General features: G+C 42.4%; 2 protein-coding genes across 2 annotated transcripts; one reads left to right on the top strand and one right to left on the bottom strand.

The window, feature by feature from the left end:
- Positions 1-131: 131 nt before the first annotated feature.
- LOC106806614 (39S ribosomal protein L19, mitochondrial-like) lies at positions 132-11,988 on the bottom strand. The gene is made up of 7 exons (XM_014808615.1): positions 11,873-11,988; positions 5,919-6,039; positions 5,476-5,600; positions 3,727-3,861; positions 3,204-3,391; positions 725-849; positions 132-546 (listed from the first exon to the last, which is right to left on the bottom strand). The coding sequence occupies exons 1-7, from the start codon at positions 11,961-11,963 to the stop codon at positions 402-404; spliced, it is 930 nt and encodes a 309-aa protein (XP_014664101.1). The 5' UTR covers positions 11,964-11,988; the 3' UTR covers positions 132-401.
- Positions 11,989-14,052: 2,064 nt separating this feature from the next.
- LOC106806600 lies at positions 14,053-15,713 on the top strand. Its single transcript, XM_014808594.1, has 2 exons — positions 14,053-14,538; positions 15,657-15,713. Exons 1-2 carry the CDS (start codon positions 14,053-14,055, stop codon positions 15,711-15,713), a joined length of 543 nt encoding a protein of 180 aa, XP_014664080.1.
- The last annotated feature ends 2,173 nt before the right edge of the window (positions 15,714-17,886 follow it).

Genomic DNA, 17,886 nt, shown 5'->3' with positions numbered 1-17,886 from the left:
TGAAATATTTGCTATTTAAACATGGCTTGTTGTTGATTATTACTACAATTATGTAAATATATTATTTGAAGCATTGTGATTGCTGTTTAGTGTGTTGCGACGAAGAAATAAACACTGAGAAAGGTGAGATGATAATTGTCTTTGCATACTATCTTTAATATCTTTAATCGGAACTACTTTAACAACTTGATGGGAATTACGCTAGCTTATTTCCTTAACAGCAAAGTTTCAGACGGACCTACTGTTTATTGACCATACTGCATTACCATACCAACTGAACTCTACAGTTGGGTGCGCCTGTATTTTTCACAACTCCCAGAATTGCTTTTCATTATCCTAACATTTATTAAATCATGCCAGCTAGTCACGCTCCGCGACTATGTTTAAAAATAACTACTGTCTCATCGGTTCGATTGCAGTTTCTTTCGTCGGCGCCTCACGATTCTTGCCTGCTCTATCTGTTGCTGCTTCTCGTGTATGTCTCGGAAGACCTCGTCCTGGTCCTCTGCTGTCACGGTTGCTCTGTACTGTTTCATGATGTCATACCTGTAGCAGCAAAATGGTACGATTGATGATCGTACAAATTATCTGACTAATGCCCCCTACCAGTATGCCAGAAGTGGTAATTTCCTATTGCAATGGCAATGAATGGTTTTGTTAATGACGATGAGAGACATTTTGCATTTATTTTGGACACTCAGCTACTGTTATAGTAAAGCCTTACTTTTCCCATGGTGTAGCTAGTTGCTTTGCGCGGTCGTAGAACTTCTGAGCTAATCCTAAGTCCTCTACTCCCTTGAGATCCTGTCTCTCATAGCGTTCTAGCCAGGGCCGTGACCGCAACTTCACCTGCATAACGACGAGACAGTAATACCCTGCTATATGGCGATACTTTTTGTGTTGATCCACAAATACACTGTTGATACACCTATATGTCTATTATATATAGAATTCTGCACAGATGACATGAGATTGAACAACTAATTTACATGGAATTTTTACATTACCGCAACATCTAACTTAGTATGTATTTATGTAACTTATTGTATGTAACTTAGTATCTATTAGCACATCGTACCTATAAGTATGCAATGTAACTGAAATACGAAAAGTTTCATCTGCTCCACGATGATTCATTATACGTTGCACTTTTTAACAAGTGCCGCGGAGCGACAGCGCTCATCTCACGTCTACTGCGGTGACTCTGTGGTGGAGTGGTGGGATTCTAGTAAACCCTGTTAGTTCCAAATGTGTTCACATACACGCCGAAACAGTGGAAGGCACAGGGATGGTATCAGGAACCTTCTCAAAGGAATGTTCGTTGGGATTGTTATGAAAGTTGCCACGAGATGGCGCGTACGTTTAAGTGTCTTCAGATTAAAGATGGAAGCTCCCATCGCACGTAGTAGCAACAACTATTTGCAAGACAGAATAGGTAAGCACTCATCCATTTACCTACGCAAGCCTACAGGTTGAAATAGAGAGCTGCCACCTGTAACTAATTAACGCAGGCAAAAACTACACAGTACCACCACCACATGCAGTGGCAGTGGCATACGTTACATGTAACACACTGACAGTACAGAATGCCATAGAAATTATACGATTGAAGGAGCATAAACCTTCTTCAACCAAATTTAGCTTTTGAAATTTCACTGTGACATTGTAGCCTCATACATCCAGGCATGTATAGATTCTACTAGCAACCCGGCAGTCAAATTCTTTCTAACAGTAAACAAATCCATGTTTAACCCGCCTCTTGAGGGTCAAAAGGTTATCCGACACTTACTCTTCGCATGTCAGCAGAAAGTACATTTCATGGTCCTTTCAATAAAGCCATAAAAATGTTAGGTCACCGCTGAAACAAAAAAGTTTTTCAATCGCTCCGTCAGACCATGTCCTCAGAAAATGTCTAAAATCTGCCCTGTGCCCATTGACCTTTGACCTGTGACCTCCAATTTCGGCACAGTGATGGCTTTTCCTACCATGATGCTATACACCGACTATCACGAGCCTAGGTCGAGCCGTTTAGATTTGTGCCGCAATTCTGCATTTCCTCCCTATACCTTAAGTTAAGGAGGGAATGTTCCCCCTTCTTTTACACCTCTTGACCTTTGACCTTTGACCCCCCAGCTTCGACATCCCAACTCGTTTTCGGATTACCCCCCCACGTCCCGACTTTCGAATCCGTACGTCGAGCCGTTTAGATTTGTGTTCAACTGTTGACGGACGGACGCACGGACGATCATGCGATTCTACTAGCTGCATCTGACTTCGTCAGATGAGCTAAAAATACAGACATAATATAATATGGTATGAACCCAAGTATAGGGCATATATGAACCTAACACACATTAAATTCATGATTACAGGGTATAACTGCATGCACACTCACAGTGTACACTTATAGTGGCACTGCCAAAAATGTAGTGATAACAATCGAAGATAGCAAACCTCCGCCACAGCTTAAAGATGCATTCCCACGCATATTTTTGTGACAAACCACTGTAAAAACGTAAGTAAATAACTTACTACACTTTAACTGAACGTTAGCTTTGAAAATAAAACTGTAAAAATATGTATCAAGCCTATATTCGCTCAACGAAAAACCAACTCGAAAAACGTGTTTCGCCGCGGTTCTGTATTATGGCGACAAGAGTCGACGCAGGTCACGTACCAGCACAGCCATAGATATTATATAACACGTGTTATATGATATCTATGAGCACAAGCTGCCTTCATGACCTTCAGCACTTGGCAACACCACCTGATTTTATGTTTGCTGCTTGAGGCAAGTTCGAGGCAGGGCACCTTTAACAGTCCCCCCATATATCTATATATAGCTATCGATCTAATTTGTAGTTGGGTTTAACGCAGCGGCGACACATCATAAACCTCTACAGAGAGAGAAAGCGAAAGCGTAACGAAGCGTGGCGGTTAGAGAGTAAACCGCTACACTATATACCATCAATGATGAGAAATCCTTCAAAAAATTCCTGGATCCAGATCTGGTTTCTGAATCACGACCAAAATCTAATCGATTGGTTCTTGGCCCAAGACCAACCCGTCCCAAAAATTTCATCAAAATCCGTCCGTTGACTGTTTGAGATATCCTGTTGACAGCCAAACAAACCAACCAACAAACTATCAGGAGCGAAAACATAACCTCCTTGGCGGAGGTAACTACACAATATGTAGCATACCTTGAGTGGATTTATAGGAACGTGATCTCCTGCTACATGTGGAACTTCTGCCATATCAAAGTCGAAAGTGCTATACTCGTTTGGAGCATCTCTCAAGTACAACAATGACTCATCCAATCTCTTCTCGAGTTTCAACATTTGAATCTCTCGTATCATTGGGCTGTACATCTCATACATGATCTCAATGCCTGTAAAATCAATCATTATATATTCTGGTCACCGACATATATTCTGGTCACCGACATGACATTTTAGGCCACACACTAACTGTCAGGGGTAAACAATCAAGTGTTAGTCTCGAGCCTTGAATTTATTTAACAAGTGTAGCCATCATGACTCCATTGCATATGAATAATACCTGCACAAGCAGATGCAAAGGGGCATGGAAAATGTAACAATGAAGTTCATTTGTTCTTAATAACTGGCCAAATTTGCCACACTACAGATAATGAGAGCCTGCTTTTAAATATCATATAAATATTAGACAACACAAGAAAGTTAATTTGTATTTGTAGAGACTTACCTTGGTCATCTATTACATTTCGCAAGATAAACCAAGCACGCAGGCCACACCCGCCTCGATCTATGCAGATTCCCACAAACCGACTTGTATTTCCTGCTGCATATTTGTCTGACGCAGTCACTGCCAATATGCTACCTAAAATTCAATTTATCAAATTCATGCATGACCACAAGCTTTTTTGTACTTTTTGCAATGTTCATGTCCCTTTAATTGTTAGGATGCAATTGATGCGAAGAAAACTGGCTACATGACACCAGAAGTAGATAATAGGGAAGGAGTGTGACTTCAATAAACATGGGAAATCCGTCATTTACTATCCTTAGAATACCTACGATTTACTACACGTAACTCAACCAACTTGAGCTCAAATCGTACACAGTACATTCGCTTAGCATCGTGCGAAATCGTTTCCTCGTATACACCCGCAATCCGGAGATACAGACTAAAACGTACACGACTCTCCATTCTGTTGCCAGCAAAACGAATCCATAACCCGCCTGACTTGAAAGCTACTAACGACTCTTGCGCACTCTTGTCCCCTCGGCGATGCGGTGTGGTTCGCTGGGAGATTGGACATCAACGCAACACTCGGCGAGCTAATCTTTGACCTATTTACAGCTGGTATGCCCCCCACGCACCAGTGTTGTAGGTCGCAAGGCCGGTCTTGGCCTCGAGACCGTTTTCCTTGGTCTCGGTCTCGGTATTGGCCTCGGAGTGCAATGACACGGACTCGGACTCGGACTCGAGCCCTCCAGACTCGAGGACTCGAGTCGAGGCCGGCTCGAGGCCACTACATACATAGTACACAACTGTACATATTGTAACACGCAGTTTACAAGAATTTAAAACCAAAACTCCTAGGTTTTCTAGATACACGGCCTAATCTTGTAACGTTTTCAATGGCTCGATTAAGATTCTTGTCCCTTTGGTTTGAATCTGCTATCACTTCGTCCCTTCGCTTTTTCTACCACTTCTTTCTCTTCTTCTACCACTTCGAAGGTACTAGCACTCTCTCATTTGGTTCAACAAGCCGTGTCATTCTCGTAAAACACAAATGGATCCGTTACTTTGACACGTTTCGTATGACTCGTGTCTCTGTGTTTTCGGCTGACTATACACTTTCGAATGTCTGCGATACACTGTTGCGATTTTGTCCCTTTTTTCCATTTTTCCCGATTTTTTCCCTTTTTTGTTAATCAAAACTGGACTCGGACTCGGACTCGGACTCGGACTCGGGTGGTGTGGACTCGGACTCGGGTGGCGCGGACTCGGACTCGGACTCGGACTCGGGGGGTGCGGACTCGCACTTGGAGTCTCGGGGGGTGCGGACTCGACTCGGCAGACGGAACACTGCCACGCACGCACGCCAACCGCAATCAGCAGCAGCTCCAGCTCCAATCTCCCAGCGAGCCACACCGCATCGCCGAGGGCACAAGAATGCGCAAGAGTCGTTAGTAGCTGCCTATTGTTTCAAGTTAGGCGGGTTATGGATTCGTTTTGCTGGCAACAGAATGGAGAATCGTGTCGTACGTTTTAGTCTGTATCTCCGGATTGCGGGTGTATACGAGGAAACGATTTCGCACGATGCTAGGCGAATGTACTGTGTACGATTTGAGCTCAAGTTGGTTGAGTTACGCGTAGTAAATCGTAGGTATTCTAAAGCTAGTAAATGACGACTTTCCCATGTTTATTGAAGTCACACTCCTTCCCTATTATCTACTTCTGATGACACCAAACAGTTCTCCTTACCGACATAAAACTCGGGGATTTCGAGAACGCTACGTCGATTCATCATGTCGTTTCTCTCTAGCATCTCGCAAACTTTGTTTCGTCTTGTAGAATCTGGATTGGGCAGAATCTCCGGAAATATGTACCTGTTTGATATTTAGCAATGCTCGTGTGACACCAATGTCAGACTTGTAAAGTGCATGACCACATTCACTTACACATGTTGCTAATAAATTTAATCAAAATAGGTAATAATTTAGTTGAAACAGGATGGAATACATGTAGCACTTTTAGTATTAGTTATTGTAGTTATTTTATGTATGTTTATTTTTCTTCTTGCATGAAGAGTACCGAAGTCAATATGCATATCCATACTTAAATGTGTCCCTGCAGAGTATTCTCATTTTCTAGTGGTGTTATATGTACACCTTGCACGTACACGTCGCATAAGCATAGATATATACCTATAATGTGCTTGTGCATTGCTCAACGTTTCATTATGGCTTTCTACGACATCTGGTTCCGGATCAGACCTTGATGGTGCAACATCTGAATATCTCTTTAGGCTTGCATTGCAAAAAGCCCCTAGAATTCACAAACAATTTATTATATACTAATTATATAGAACCTCACACTACTTATTAAACCCTTATGTATACATGGGATAAACCCAGGTACAGTATACAAGCAGGTACAGAACATATATATATATGTATCTCATAATGGGGCATGTCATTCAGCAGAGCATGGCACTTACACATCCAAGTTTTTTTATACATTCACTGCTAGTATATATAGCTATTACTATTAGCTGTTACTTGCAAACACCAATTTTTTGGTTACGCATATGCCAGAAAATTGCCAAAATAACTCTAAACCATTCCCTTTGTGTGCTGCCGTGTACGTTGCTGTTACATTTTTTTAATTGGCTAGCCTACACTGTGGAAGAAAATATAAAATTGTACATGTATGCCTAGCTCTGCGCTATAGCCCTTGGCTATGCCATCAGGCCTTGTGGTGTAGTGAAAGGCTATAGTGTATAGCTATCATACACCATGCATGTACCACATACTTAATTGCTGTACGTATGAAGATAAGATATGCTGGTTGGGAGTGCCATGATCTGCAGAATGGGTATTGAATAGGGATTATAGCCAAGGCCTAGAGTTAAACTCCCGAAAATGATCATATGATCTGTGCATTAGATCATAACCTCATAATGATTAGTCTTCAAAGTCAAATGGACCATATCGAAGACAGCGAGAGACAAAATGGAACAAATTAAGCAGTCTTCCACGATTCCAACAATAGTTGGAAAGTGGCGTCACCCGCAGCCAGTGCAGGAACATAATAATATTGAACATTATTAATATAATAATAAATTAAATAATAATAAAATTACGCAGTGGCTATTTAGTACGTTTTAGTCTGTATCTCCGGATTGCTTGTGTAAACGAGGAAACAATTTCGCACGATGCTAGGCGAATGTACTGTGTATGATTTGAGCTCAAGTTGGATGAGTTACGCATAGTAAATCGTAGGTATTATAAGGCTAGTAAATGACGAATTTCCCTTGTTTATTGATGTCACACTCCTTCCCTATTATCTACTCCTGATCTATATAATGGCCTTGAATATGGGGATATAAATAAAGGGGAGTCCATTGAAGACTGGAAATGTGACGATCCCAAGTTACTTAAAATTGCTTACGGCCACGTGAGGAAATTACTAAAATATAGGGATCAAAGAATAAGATTAGCAGAATTAAATGCTGGAGGTACAAATTAATGAAAATGGTGAGATGAAAGTTCGCATTCCCAGAATATCCTCGCACCTTCACCAGAACTGATGCCTTGTGTCAGTTGTGAAATACAAGAGTGGGACACTATACGATACGATACGAAGATCACTGTGTGAGATGGCTGTCCGGACGCTAGCTCCAAGAAATGGTATTGCTATGGTTAGAATATGTATAGACAATCCGTCGCACAGCCTGGTCGGGCTATCCGGACGAGTACGTTACTACGTAGCCTAGCGGCTCCTCGTCCGGAACCGGTCGCGTAGCCACGGCCATAAAATAAATACCATAACTTAAGTGGCCCAAGAATAAAGAACATGGGTCCCAATAAAACCAATGTGCCTAACCCTAACCCTAATCCTAACCCTAACCCTAACCTATCATATTGATATAATATTATATTTATATTGATGTAAATAACATTGATTTTATAGGGACCCATGTTCTCTATCCTTGAACCACTTAAGTTATGGTATTTATTTTGAGATGTGGTAATGGGCAGCGGTTACTGGATTTCGTCGAGAACAACAGTCTAAAAATCTTAAACGAGGATAACAGATGTAGTGGGAAATGTACATGGAGCCGCAACAACCTCCGGTCAATCGTGGATTATATGCGCTAACAAATAGAAAGGCAGATAAGAAAATTGATAAAATTAGGATTTTTGACGCTGGGGAAATCGACATTAACTCTGCATATTTCCCCATGATAATCTACTTAAATATTAAGATGAGTAAGAATAAGGAAGTCCGGAAGACAAGTAAAAGTAGATTATGGAAACTCAGGGATGCGAACTGGGAGAGTTTTCAAATGGAATGCGATAATAAATTTAGGGAATCTGAGGAGCTACTTGAGCTTTCTCAAACAGTAGAGGAATTAGAAAGAGAGATCATTAGAGTCCTAAATGGGGTGGGAGGGAAAAGTGTTGGGAAAACATCAGGCAAGGTAAGACTGCAGAAGGATAGACTGTGGTTTGATGGGGAGTGCAAGAGAGCCAGACAGGATAGACAAGCAGCCTGTAGAATTTTCAAGAAGATGGGGAAGAATTTTCTGGAGGGGAAGCCCTCTGGGAAAGAAAAATTGAAAGAAGCAAAATTAGTGTACCATAGGAAAAAAGAAATAGCAACAAAAGTTTTTGAAAATAAACGAGCGGATTTTGAAAAACAACAGGTTATAAATATAAAATCAGCGGGTAGAGAAAGTACTAAACGCTTTTGGGAGCGAATTAGAAAGGAAGAACCTATACGCGACGGCATAGTTAAAATAAAAAAGGAGGATGGGTGCGTCTTGAAAAAAAAGGAGGATATAGAAAAAGAACTCACGGGTTTCTGGCGAAAAATCCACCAAGGCTCTGGCATCTCAGTTGGCCCCCAGGAGTCCCAACCAAGTACATATAGACCTCATATAGATAGTAGAAATACTTTGTTAAGTATAATAACGGTAGAGGAGGTGCAGCTTAGAATTAAGCTAAGTAAGCAGGGCAAGGTCTGTGGCTTTGACGAGGTACCAAACGAATTTCTAAAGTCTGGGGGGAAATTCCTAGTCAAAGCACTAACGGTCCTCTTTAATAAAATTCTACAGTCATTGGAGTTCCCAGATTCATGGAAAAAATCAAAGGTATCATTAGTTTATAAGGGTAAAAACCTGGATAAACAGCTTCTGCAAAACTACAGACCTATTACCTTAACGAGCAACGTGAGTAAGTTATTTATGGGAATTATTAGAGATCGACTTGTAAAATTGTTAGAAGACTCAAATATTTTGGGGGAGTTACAGAATGGATTCAGAAGGGATCGGCGCACGGGGGATAATATATTTATAATAACCCAATGCATTCAGCAGGCGAAACATGTAAGAAAACCATTATACCTTGCATTCTTGGACTTTGAAAAAGCTTATGATTGGGTGGATAGGAATAAATTACTAAGGGAACTAAGAAGAATAGGTTTGGGTAATGGGTTCGTTAAGCTAATGGAGTCTATGTACAAGAACAATGAATCAAAGATAAGTTTGGGACTGTTTGAATCGGATTGGATAGCATCTAATGTAGGTCTGAAGCAGGGTTGCCTTTTATCACCAATCCTGTTCGCATTGTTTATCAATGAATTGTCTACTAAGCTCGTAACAAATGCAAATGGATTATGCATTGGAGGAAATAGCTTTCCGGCGATGTTATATACGCGGATGATGTGGTTCTGCTAGCAGAGAATAGGAGTATAATGGAAAGTATGCTGAGCATTGCCGCAGACTTTGCAGAAAATTTTGGAATGGTTTTTGGAGAAAACAAATCCCAAATCATGATTCTCAATAAGCCGACAGAGGAGCAACAGGGTGTCTGGAAACTGGGGGCAATGAATTTGCAGCAAGTATCTGAATACACTTACCTGGGGGTAAAGCTTAGTGACAATATCGAAAACTGCTTACAACAGCATGAGGATGATATACGGAAAAAAGCAAGAAAATACAGGGGAGCAATAGCTTCAAAGGCATTCTATAGTTTCAATAGATATTGGGTGGGTATAGCCTATAGGGAGCTTTGGAAAGCAGTTGCAGTGCCTGCTCTGACGTATACAAATGAAGCCCTAGTATTTAAAGTTAAAAAAGGAGGAACGTCCATGCTCCAGGCACTAGACAGGATGCAAAACCAGCTGGGAAGGGAGTTACTGGGGGCACCCTCTTATGTGGGACTGGAGAGTATTAAAGGGGAGATAGGATGGTCAACTTTTGAAGAGAGAGAGGCAAAAAGTAAAATTAAATATTGGGGCAGGATAAAATATATGAATAATGAACATAAATGTAAACAGATAGCGGAAGCAATGGAATTGGGAGAATTCAGATCAGACTGGAGGAGGAGAACTAGGTTCCTCATAACAAAGTTTGACTCGGATAGGAGTCTAGACGAAGAGTTAACGGGGGGGGGGGGTATTAAAGAATGGAATGTTAGAGTGGAAAGAGCAATTAAACAGTGTGGTACGTTCTACCATCTGGAAAAAAAAGATAGAAAACAAGAGTTCGCTAGCATTGTATAAAGAAAAAAAGATGCCTGGTAAAGAGTCCTTTTATGATAATAGTCTTGGGAGTAGCCTGCTCTTTCAATGCAGGGCGGGGTGCTTGCCATTGAATAAACGAACTAGACACTGGGGGGGCGAAGATAAATGTTTAATTTGTGGAAGAGGAGAGTTGGAGACCCTGGAGCACTTTTTACTGGAATGTCCTGGATATGAAATCCATAGAAAAAGTTTTTTTAATGTGATTAAACGTAGAACAGGTTTGGAGACAACAGAAACCTCACATGATATGCAGGAGGAGCTCTTGAAAACTCTCCTGGGTTTTAGGGTTGGCAGCAGTCTTATTGGTAATATTATTATAGTTCAGCTTACTAAACAGTACCTGGAGATACTTTGGGGAGCTAGATCAGCTGCATTCATAAATCTATAAGGGGACACAGAATGGAGGGGGGGGGGTAAGGGGGGTACTGTTCACAGTTCACAGTAAAAATAAACTGCTTTTCACATTTCACAGTGAAAATAATGCTCTTTTCACAGATCACGGGGATAATCCAGTTTACAGCTAAAATTTCAGACTCATAAGATAAGGTCATAGAAGTATACAAGTGTATTTCTTGACTAACAACACTTCTAAAAATCAAAAATACGCTTGCACAGTAGTCATGCTTATACATGTGTGTGTGTGCGTGTGCGTGTGCGTGTGCGTGTGCGTGTGCGTGTGTGTGCAGGGGCGTATACAGGATTTGAACCAGGGGGGGTCTAACCGTAACCCAAACTTGCGAGCACGCGAAGGGGGGGGGGTCTGGGGAAATTTTTGAAATTAGACTCCCTTATATGCGTTTTCTGCGCGAGCAAGGTGGGGTCCGGACCCCCTGGACCCCCCCCCTCCTGTACACGCCCCTGGTGTGTGTGTGCATGTGTGTGTGTGTGTGTATGTGTGTGTGTATATATATATATCGTTTCCATATGTTCTTCTGCAGCTGGGAGGGTCCGGGGGCATGCCCCCCGGGAATTTCTTAAAAATTAGGCTATATTTGGTGCATTCTGGTGAATTTTGAGGCCCGTGCAAACCGGCCTAAATCCGCGCCTGACATGCATGGATTCACGAGGAAAGAGACCTCTTAAAATCTTATTCACAGTTCACAGACTAAATAAAAGCTAAATCACGCTTCACGCAAGGTGGTCCATTCACAGTTCACAGACAAAATAAATTGCAATTCACAGTTCACGAGGTATAAAAACGGCCGATCACGTTTCACGAAAATACCCTTACCCACCCTCAGAATGAATTATCTCTTTTCCTTTAAAAAAAAAATTCTTTGCAGGGAAATACCGACCAGGCTCTCCGACTAGTTACACGGCCACGTAGTGTTAAGCGAGATGGGAACTTGTGGCTAACCCTAACCCTAACCCTAACCATAACCCTAACCTATTATATTGATATAATATAATATTTATATTGATGTAAATGACATTGGTTTTATTGGGACCCATGTTCTCTATCCTTGAACCAAGGTTCCCAGTCATACATTACATACAATACATACATACATACATACATACAGTTACTATTATATACTAATACTTAAAACGCGGGTGTACTGTACTATACCGTCTGTGCATACAGTCGACAATCGACAAATTTTTGTATTATTAATATTAACACGAGTAATCTGCCTTGCTAATGCTATGGAGGCTGCCATATTTCTCGGAGTTGGTCGCCAATAGATGGTCACCACTGATATAACTATCAGTTAGAGATCAGTGATAGCCACCTGATGTGTAAAAGTTTTGCGAATAGTAACCACTCTAATGAGTGTCACGTGTGGCATCAACTCCGTATTTGTTGAACGCTTAGACTGGGTCGCAGTCTGATTTATGTGTGTAAAAGGTAATATAAAGTGAATGGGCATCGTACCAGTCTAGTGATGTGCTTGGCGATTTCGGGCGATTTAGCGCCGAGCCGCCGACGCATGGGCGAACGTTTGACAGTGACGGGTGAGTTTATGATCATTTATGATTTTAATTTGTTATTATGGTATTGTTAATGTTAGCGAGGATATTGAGGGAACCGTGTGTCCTGTAACCTACGTTGCCTAAAAATCACACCCCTAACCCTGACCGTAACCGGCAGAATTCCTAATCCAAATCCGAGTCACTGATACTGTGACACTAGAGCTGATAGAGGGTCTATGTCCCCCGGGGTACTGCCGGAACGTACCCTGGTACTATCTAATATGCCGGACCGTACCTCGCCTACTCCACTAACGAGTCTAGGGAGTCGCCTACGTCTACTCCCTAACCCGAACCCGAACCCTAACCCTAATCCTAACCCTAACCATAATCCTAACCCTAACCATATCAAATAGTGACCAGGGTACGTTCCGTCAGTACCCTGGGGGACATATAGACCCTATGAGCGTCACTAGAGCTGATAGGGTCTATGTCCCCCAGGGTACTGCCGGAACGTACTCTGGGTACGGTTCGGTATACCGGAACGTACACTGGTACTAAATACTAGTATCTAATATGCCGGACCGTACCTCGCCTACTCCACTAACGAGTCTAGGGAGCCGCATACGCCTACGTACTCCTTAACCCTAACCCCAACCCCAACCCCAACCCTAACCCTAACCCTAACCCTAACCCTAACCCTAACCATATCAGCTAGATAGTTACCAGGGTACGTTCCGGTATACCAGACCGTACCCAGGGTACGTTCCGGCAGTACCCTGGGGGACATAGACCCTATGAGCGTCACTAGACTCGCGGCTATAATAACGCCAGGAGTAGATAATAGAATATATCTTCTATTATCTACTCCTGATAACGCGTATATAACCGTACGCGGGCTATAGTTACTATACTAGCTCTCGTAACTGTACGCAGGCTATAGTTACTAGAGCTAGGGCTTGCATAGTGCTAACCTGTAGGCCTATATGTTATTGTTAGGGCCTATGTTCTGCACGGCTACACTAACGCCTGTAATACCCCCGTCACACCATGGCCCCGATCTCACTACGCTCGTATACTACGCTCTAAGAGTGTGGTGGAAACGTGTAGAACGCAGTATGAACGTCTATGGACGTACTGCGATCGCGATTGAGCGCGGTGCAGTCACCATGAGCGTGGAGAGCGTGGCCAAACTTTGAGCATGTTCAAAAACAATCGTGGTGCGAGCGTGGCGGAAAGACAGCGCAGTGAGACTGATTACAGCGCGTATTATAGACGTGGAAGGCATAGTACCCACGTAACTCGAGCGTAGTACAAATTTAATGATCGTATCGCAAGCGTGTCGGTTGCGTGAAAAATCGCGTCGCCCCGTTCTCAGCACGATGTCAATACGTTTTCATCACGCTGTTACTACGTCCATGGAGATGTCTCTGCGACCTGACCACGCTCTGGCTATGACCATGGTGCGTCTCTAGCAAGCTTGACCCATTCATACTACGATTGTACTACGCCCAACACGCTCAGACCATGCTGTTGTGGCGTTCGCATTACGTGTTAGTTGCGTCAATACCACGCTCAGATCACTTCCTACGAACTTGGGGTATAAATTGGGGTGCTACCCTGGCCACCCCACCAGTTCAGTGTCCACTATGGATGAGGCAACACTACTCCCTGCCATGTTTCTCGTAGAAGGACAACTCAAATTACTTAATTGATTACCAAGCCCTAATCATGCTGAGGAGGATAAGGAGGATAAATAGAAGACAACGAAGATCTTGCTGGGTGCGTCCGTGGCTTTCGGTAGAAAGACGACTTCTCTATGGTCACTATGATCGCCTCATGGCTGAGCTTCGCATGGAAGATCAAGCATCCTTCTTCAACTTCCTGAGGATGCTTCTGGAGATGTTCGATGAATTGCTTGTCAGAATTGGGCCGAGAATCCAGAAGCAGGACACCCGATACAGAGAAGCACTTGAACCAGAACTGAAACTGGCAGTCACCATAAGGTATCTAGCATCGAGTGATAAATATCCCTCACTTCAGTATGACTTTAGAGTGGCCCGCAACACCATATCGCTGTTGGTTCCAGAGGTGTGCCAGGCTATTGTAGAAGAACACAAAGAGGAGGTCATTTTGTGTCCTACGATGCCAGAAGAATGGCATGCCATTGCCGAAGATTTCCTGAGAAAATGGAATGTGCCCCATGCCTTCGGTGCCATCGACGGAAAGCATGTGGCCATCAGATGCCCACCGAACTCTGGCTCATTGCATCATACTTATAAGGGCTTCTTTTCCGTGGTGCTCATGGCTTTGGTGGATGCCATGGTAGTTATATGGTCGTTGCCAGCGCAGTCGGCGCCTGACTAGAGCGTGATTAAGTCGCACTAGGAGCGTGACTGGCGCGCAGTTGAGGCGCGGTGAGCATTGCTTAGGCGCAGTGCAAGCGTCGTTCGAACGCAATGCGATCTGATTGGTCGCAATAAAGACGCAGTGAGCGCAGTGCAAGCGTGATGCGCGCGTGGTGTTGATCGTGGTATGGAGCGTGGTGAAAGCTTGTTGGGCGCAATGAGATCAGGGCAAAGACGCACTTAGATCGTAGTATCGACGTAATTAGACCGTAGTATTGCCGCTGGGCCCGGCTGGGGCCCAATTGGCCACGCTCTCACCATGCTCAAGCAAATTTTTTGAGCGTGGGGCAATCGTGATGAGCGTAGCTCTAGTGTGACGGGGCCTTAAGCGAGCGCCGCGCCAGCGGTTTGCGAGCTTCGTTATCGATTGACCGAAAACAGTGTTTGACTTATGGCGGGGAATCGGATTAGCGGCGAGCAATCGAGCGTACAGAAGTAAATACGGCAAAACTTCGCCCCAGGCGAATACCTGATGAATGGAAACAATCTAGTAAATGGCTTTGGCAGAAGCGTGCACTAATTGCATTTATAAATTCAACTTGAATAACTTGAGAAATGACGTCAGGCAAAAGCCTGCTTGCTGATTGGACGACTTAATCACAGTCGCTGCAACCTGCTCACTCATTGGCCGGTCTGGCTCAGTCAGCAGCCACCCACTTTCATATAGTAAGGGGTTAACGCTCTGGTGAGTAGGCCCTCTAGCGGTCGTTACGATTAGGAGCGGTAATCATTAACGTTAGCATAGTGCATACCTCCCAAAGTGACCGACCGATCGGAGCGCTCGCAGCTCCTCCCAAAGTGACGTGTTGTCGACCGACCAATCGCAGCGCTCGCAGATCAGCCTCAGGCACTAAAAATCTAAAAAACTAAAAACTAAAAAGCTGATGCGATGTTTTGTGGTTGCATTATTTAAGCTGGCTATCGTGAGTGGATGGTTACTGGCAGTGGTAAGGGTTAGGGTTAGGGTTAGGGTTAAGGTTTAGCTTTATATTTATCAGCTTTAGTGCCTGATCTGCGAGCGCTCCGATTGGTCAGTTGACGACGTGTCACTTTGAGAGGTATGCAGGTCCTAGCTGCGTGTTGTCACTGTAGTCACTACTACTACTACTACTACTACTACTACTAGTACTAGTACTAGTACTAATAGTAATACTAATATTCTGAACAAATTTTGCAAATGGGTATTGGGAGTTAGAACTAAAACTTCCAACATAGCCGCCAAAGCTGAGCTAGGAATGTTCCTCTTATTACACAATATAGTTCTTCAAGTGGCAAAATTCTGGCACCATGCAAAATTTACAAGTCCTAACCCCCTCCTGAAGGATTCTATTCAATTCTACAGTGACATTCCTGAAGGCATTACTTATAAGACTTTCACAAATTGGTCAAAAATAGCAACGTACTTATTTAGAACTTATAGCAAAAAAACACAATCTGGAAGTGCAATTCTAATCAAAACTACATGAAACCATACTCAACATAAAGAGAAACTTGCAACAAAAATATACCACCATGTTCTTTAACGACCTGAATGATGACAACAGAAAAAAAGGAGGGTCAATTCTCAAACAAACTAAGATTTTATAGACAACTTAAAACAAAATATGAACCTGAACCATACCTATTAAATTTATATTCAAAACAAGCAAGAAGAACACTAACTAAACTAATTAAGGCTTAGCGATCACAACCTATGGATTGAACAAGGCCGTCACCAATCCATCCCTGCTAATCTTAGATTCTGTTCCCTATGCAATAACGGGTCAATAGATGATGAACTCCAACTACTTTATGACTGCACTGCCACCAACCACATCAGAAAAAAGATAGAAGACAAATTTATACACTTTACATTCATAGGCAAATCATCCATAGAATGGTTATTCATCACAAATCATGTGGCCGATCTCCTCAAACTCTCAAAGTTTATCGAACACGTGTTCATTCAAGTTACGACAAGATTCACTAAAAACATAAATGGTGAGATATACAAATAATAAATTAAATCACACCACATATCCTAAGCTAAATACAGAGAGGGTTAGACCAACAGTCGGGCTTTACTAATCCTACATCTGTACTCAGGGCGCCTGCAGTTTCCGATACCAAAGGTTACTATCTGCGGCAACTGATACCACGCGATACTTACCGCGATAGTCTACTCACATGAATCTTGTTCGTTTATAGCATAGTTTAGGAGTTTGAATTTTATTACACTAGTTTGAAGTGTTGTTTTTTTGGTTAGAATAGAACGTTAAATTATGTTTAATAAAAAATATATTATCATGTAATTGTACCATGGGTCATGCAGTCATGTCAAGTAGTATAAGACACATCGTTTCTCTCTTGTTTATATTAGCCTAGAAACTAGTTTTATTGTAGTTTGTAGCCTATTTGCCTGTATGATCTGCGATTATCCGTGCAATTAATAAACTTTATTTGAATTTGAATTTGAATTTGAATAGTAATACTAATAGTATAGTCACCCACCTTAGACCCGATCAGGCGTTAGACTCGGCATGGCTTGGAGTTATGAATGTGAAGTTAGAAGGTTTACTTTCCCAGTTAGTAACCAGTAACGTGGCGTTCATACAGAATCTCCCCTGCACCCCCAAATAAAACGCCTCATGGGAAGTAGGTTCTCCTACACCTTAGTCTAACCTTAACAACCACTATAAAGTGCAGCTAGACTGTATAACCATTACCCTATACCAAATCTGTCCCCAAATCAGGCTCCCTGTAGCCATAGCTTTATATTCCTTTGCTTTTATGTTAAGACTAGCTGTGGGTACCCGCTGCGCTGGGTAAAATCGTGCTACTAATTCATAGTACTATAATAATGGGACAGAATAGGAAGTTAGGAACATTGGGTAAAAATCGACAATAACATTGCAGACAATATTAATATTTAGAAATGAGTGTAATAAGATAATAAGCATGGGGAAAACGAAAAAACTGTTACGTATGACATTTATATGACAGCACAACCGAACTTAGAGCTCCTGGGACATAATAGTAATATATGGTGTAAATGACAAAAAGTTATTATAAGAGAATGTAGGAAATGGGTTGGACTTTTCATTTGAAAGCCTCTTGATAAAGAATGTTTTAATTTTCGTCTTATTCTCTGGTGCAAATATGTAGAGATTCCTGGCGTCTCCAACTCTTGAGCTCCCCACGTACAGCTATCCATTGTGAGATCGTAGCATGAATAAAAGGAATACCATATTGTGGGAAGTGTGTGAAATTCCAGCGAGTGGGGTCT

The sequence above is a fragment of the Priapulus caudatus genome, unplaced genomic scaffold, assembly GCF_000485595.1.
Source record: "Priapulus caudatus unplaced genomic scaffold, Priapulus_caudatus-5.0.1 Scaffold169, whole genome shotgun sequence".
Classification (NCBI taxonomy): domain Eukaryota; kingdom Metazoa; phylum Priapulida; class Priapulimorpha; order Priapulimorphida; family Priapulidae; genus Priapulus; species Priapulus caudatus.
Note: the sequence above shows the minus strand (reverse complement) of the source record. Positions and strands in the feature narration are given on the sequence as shown.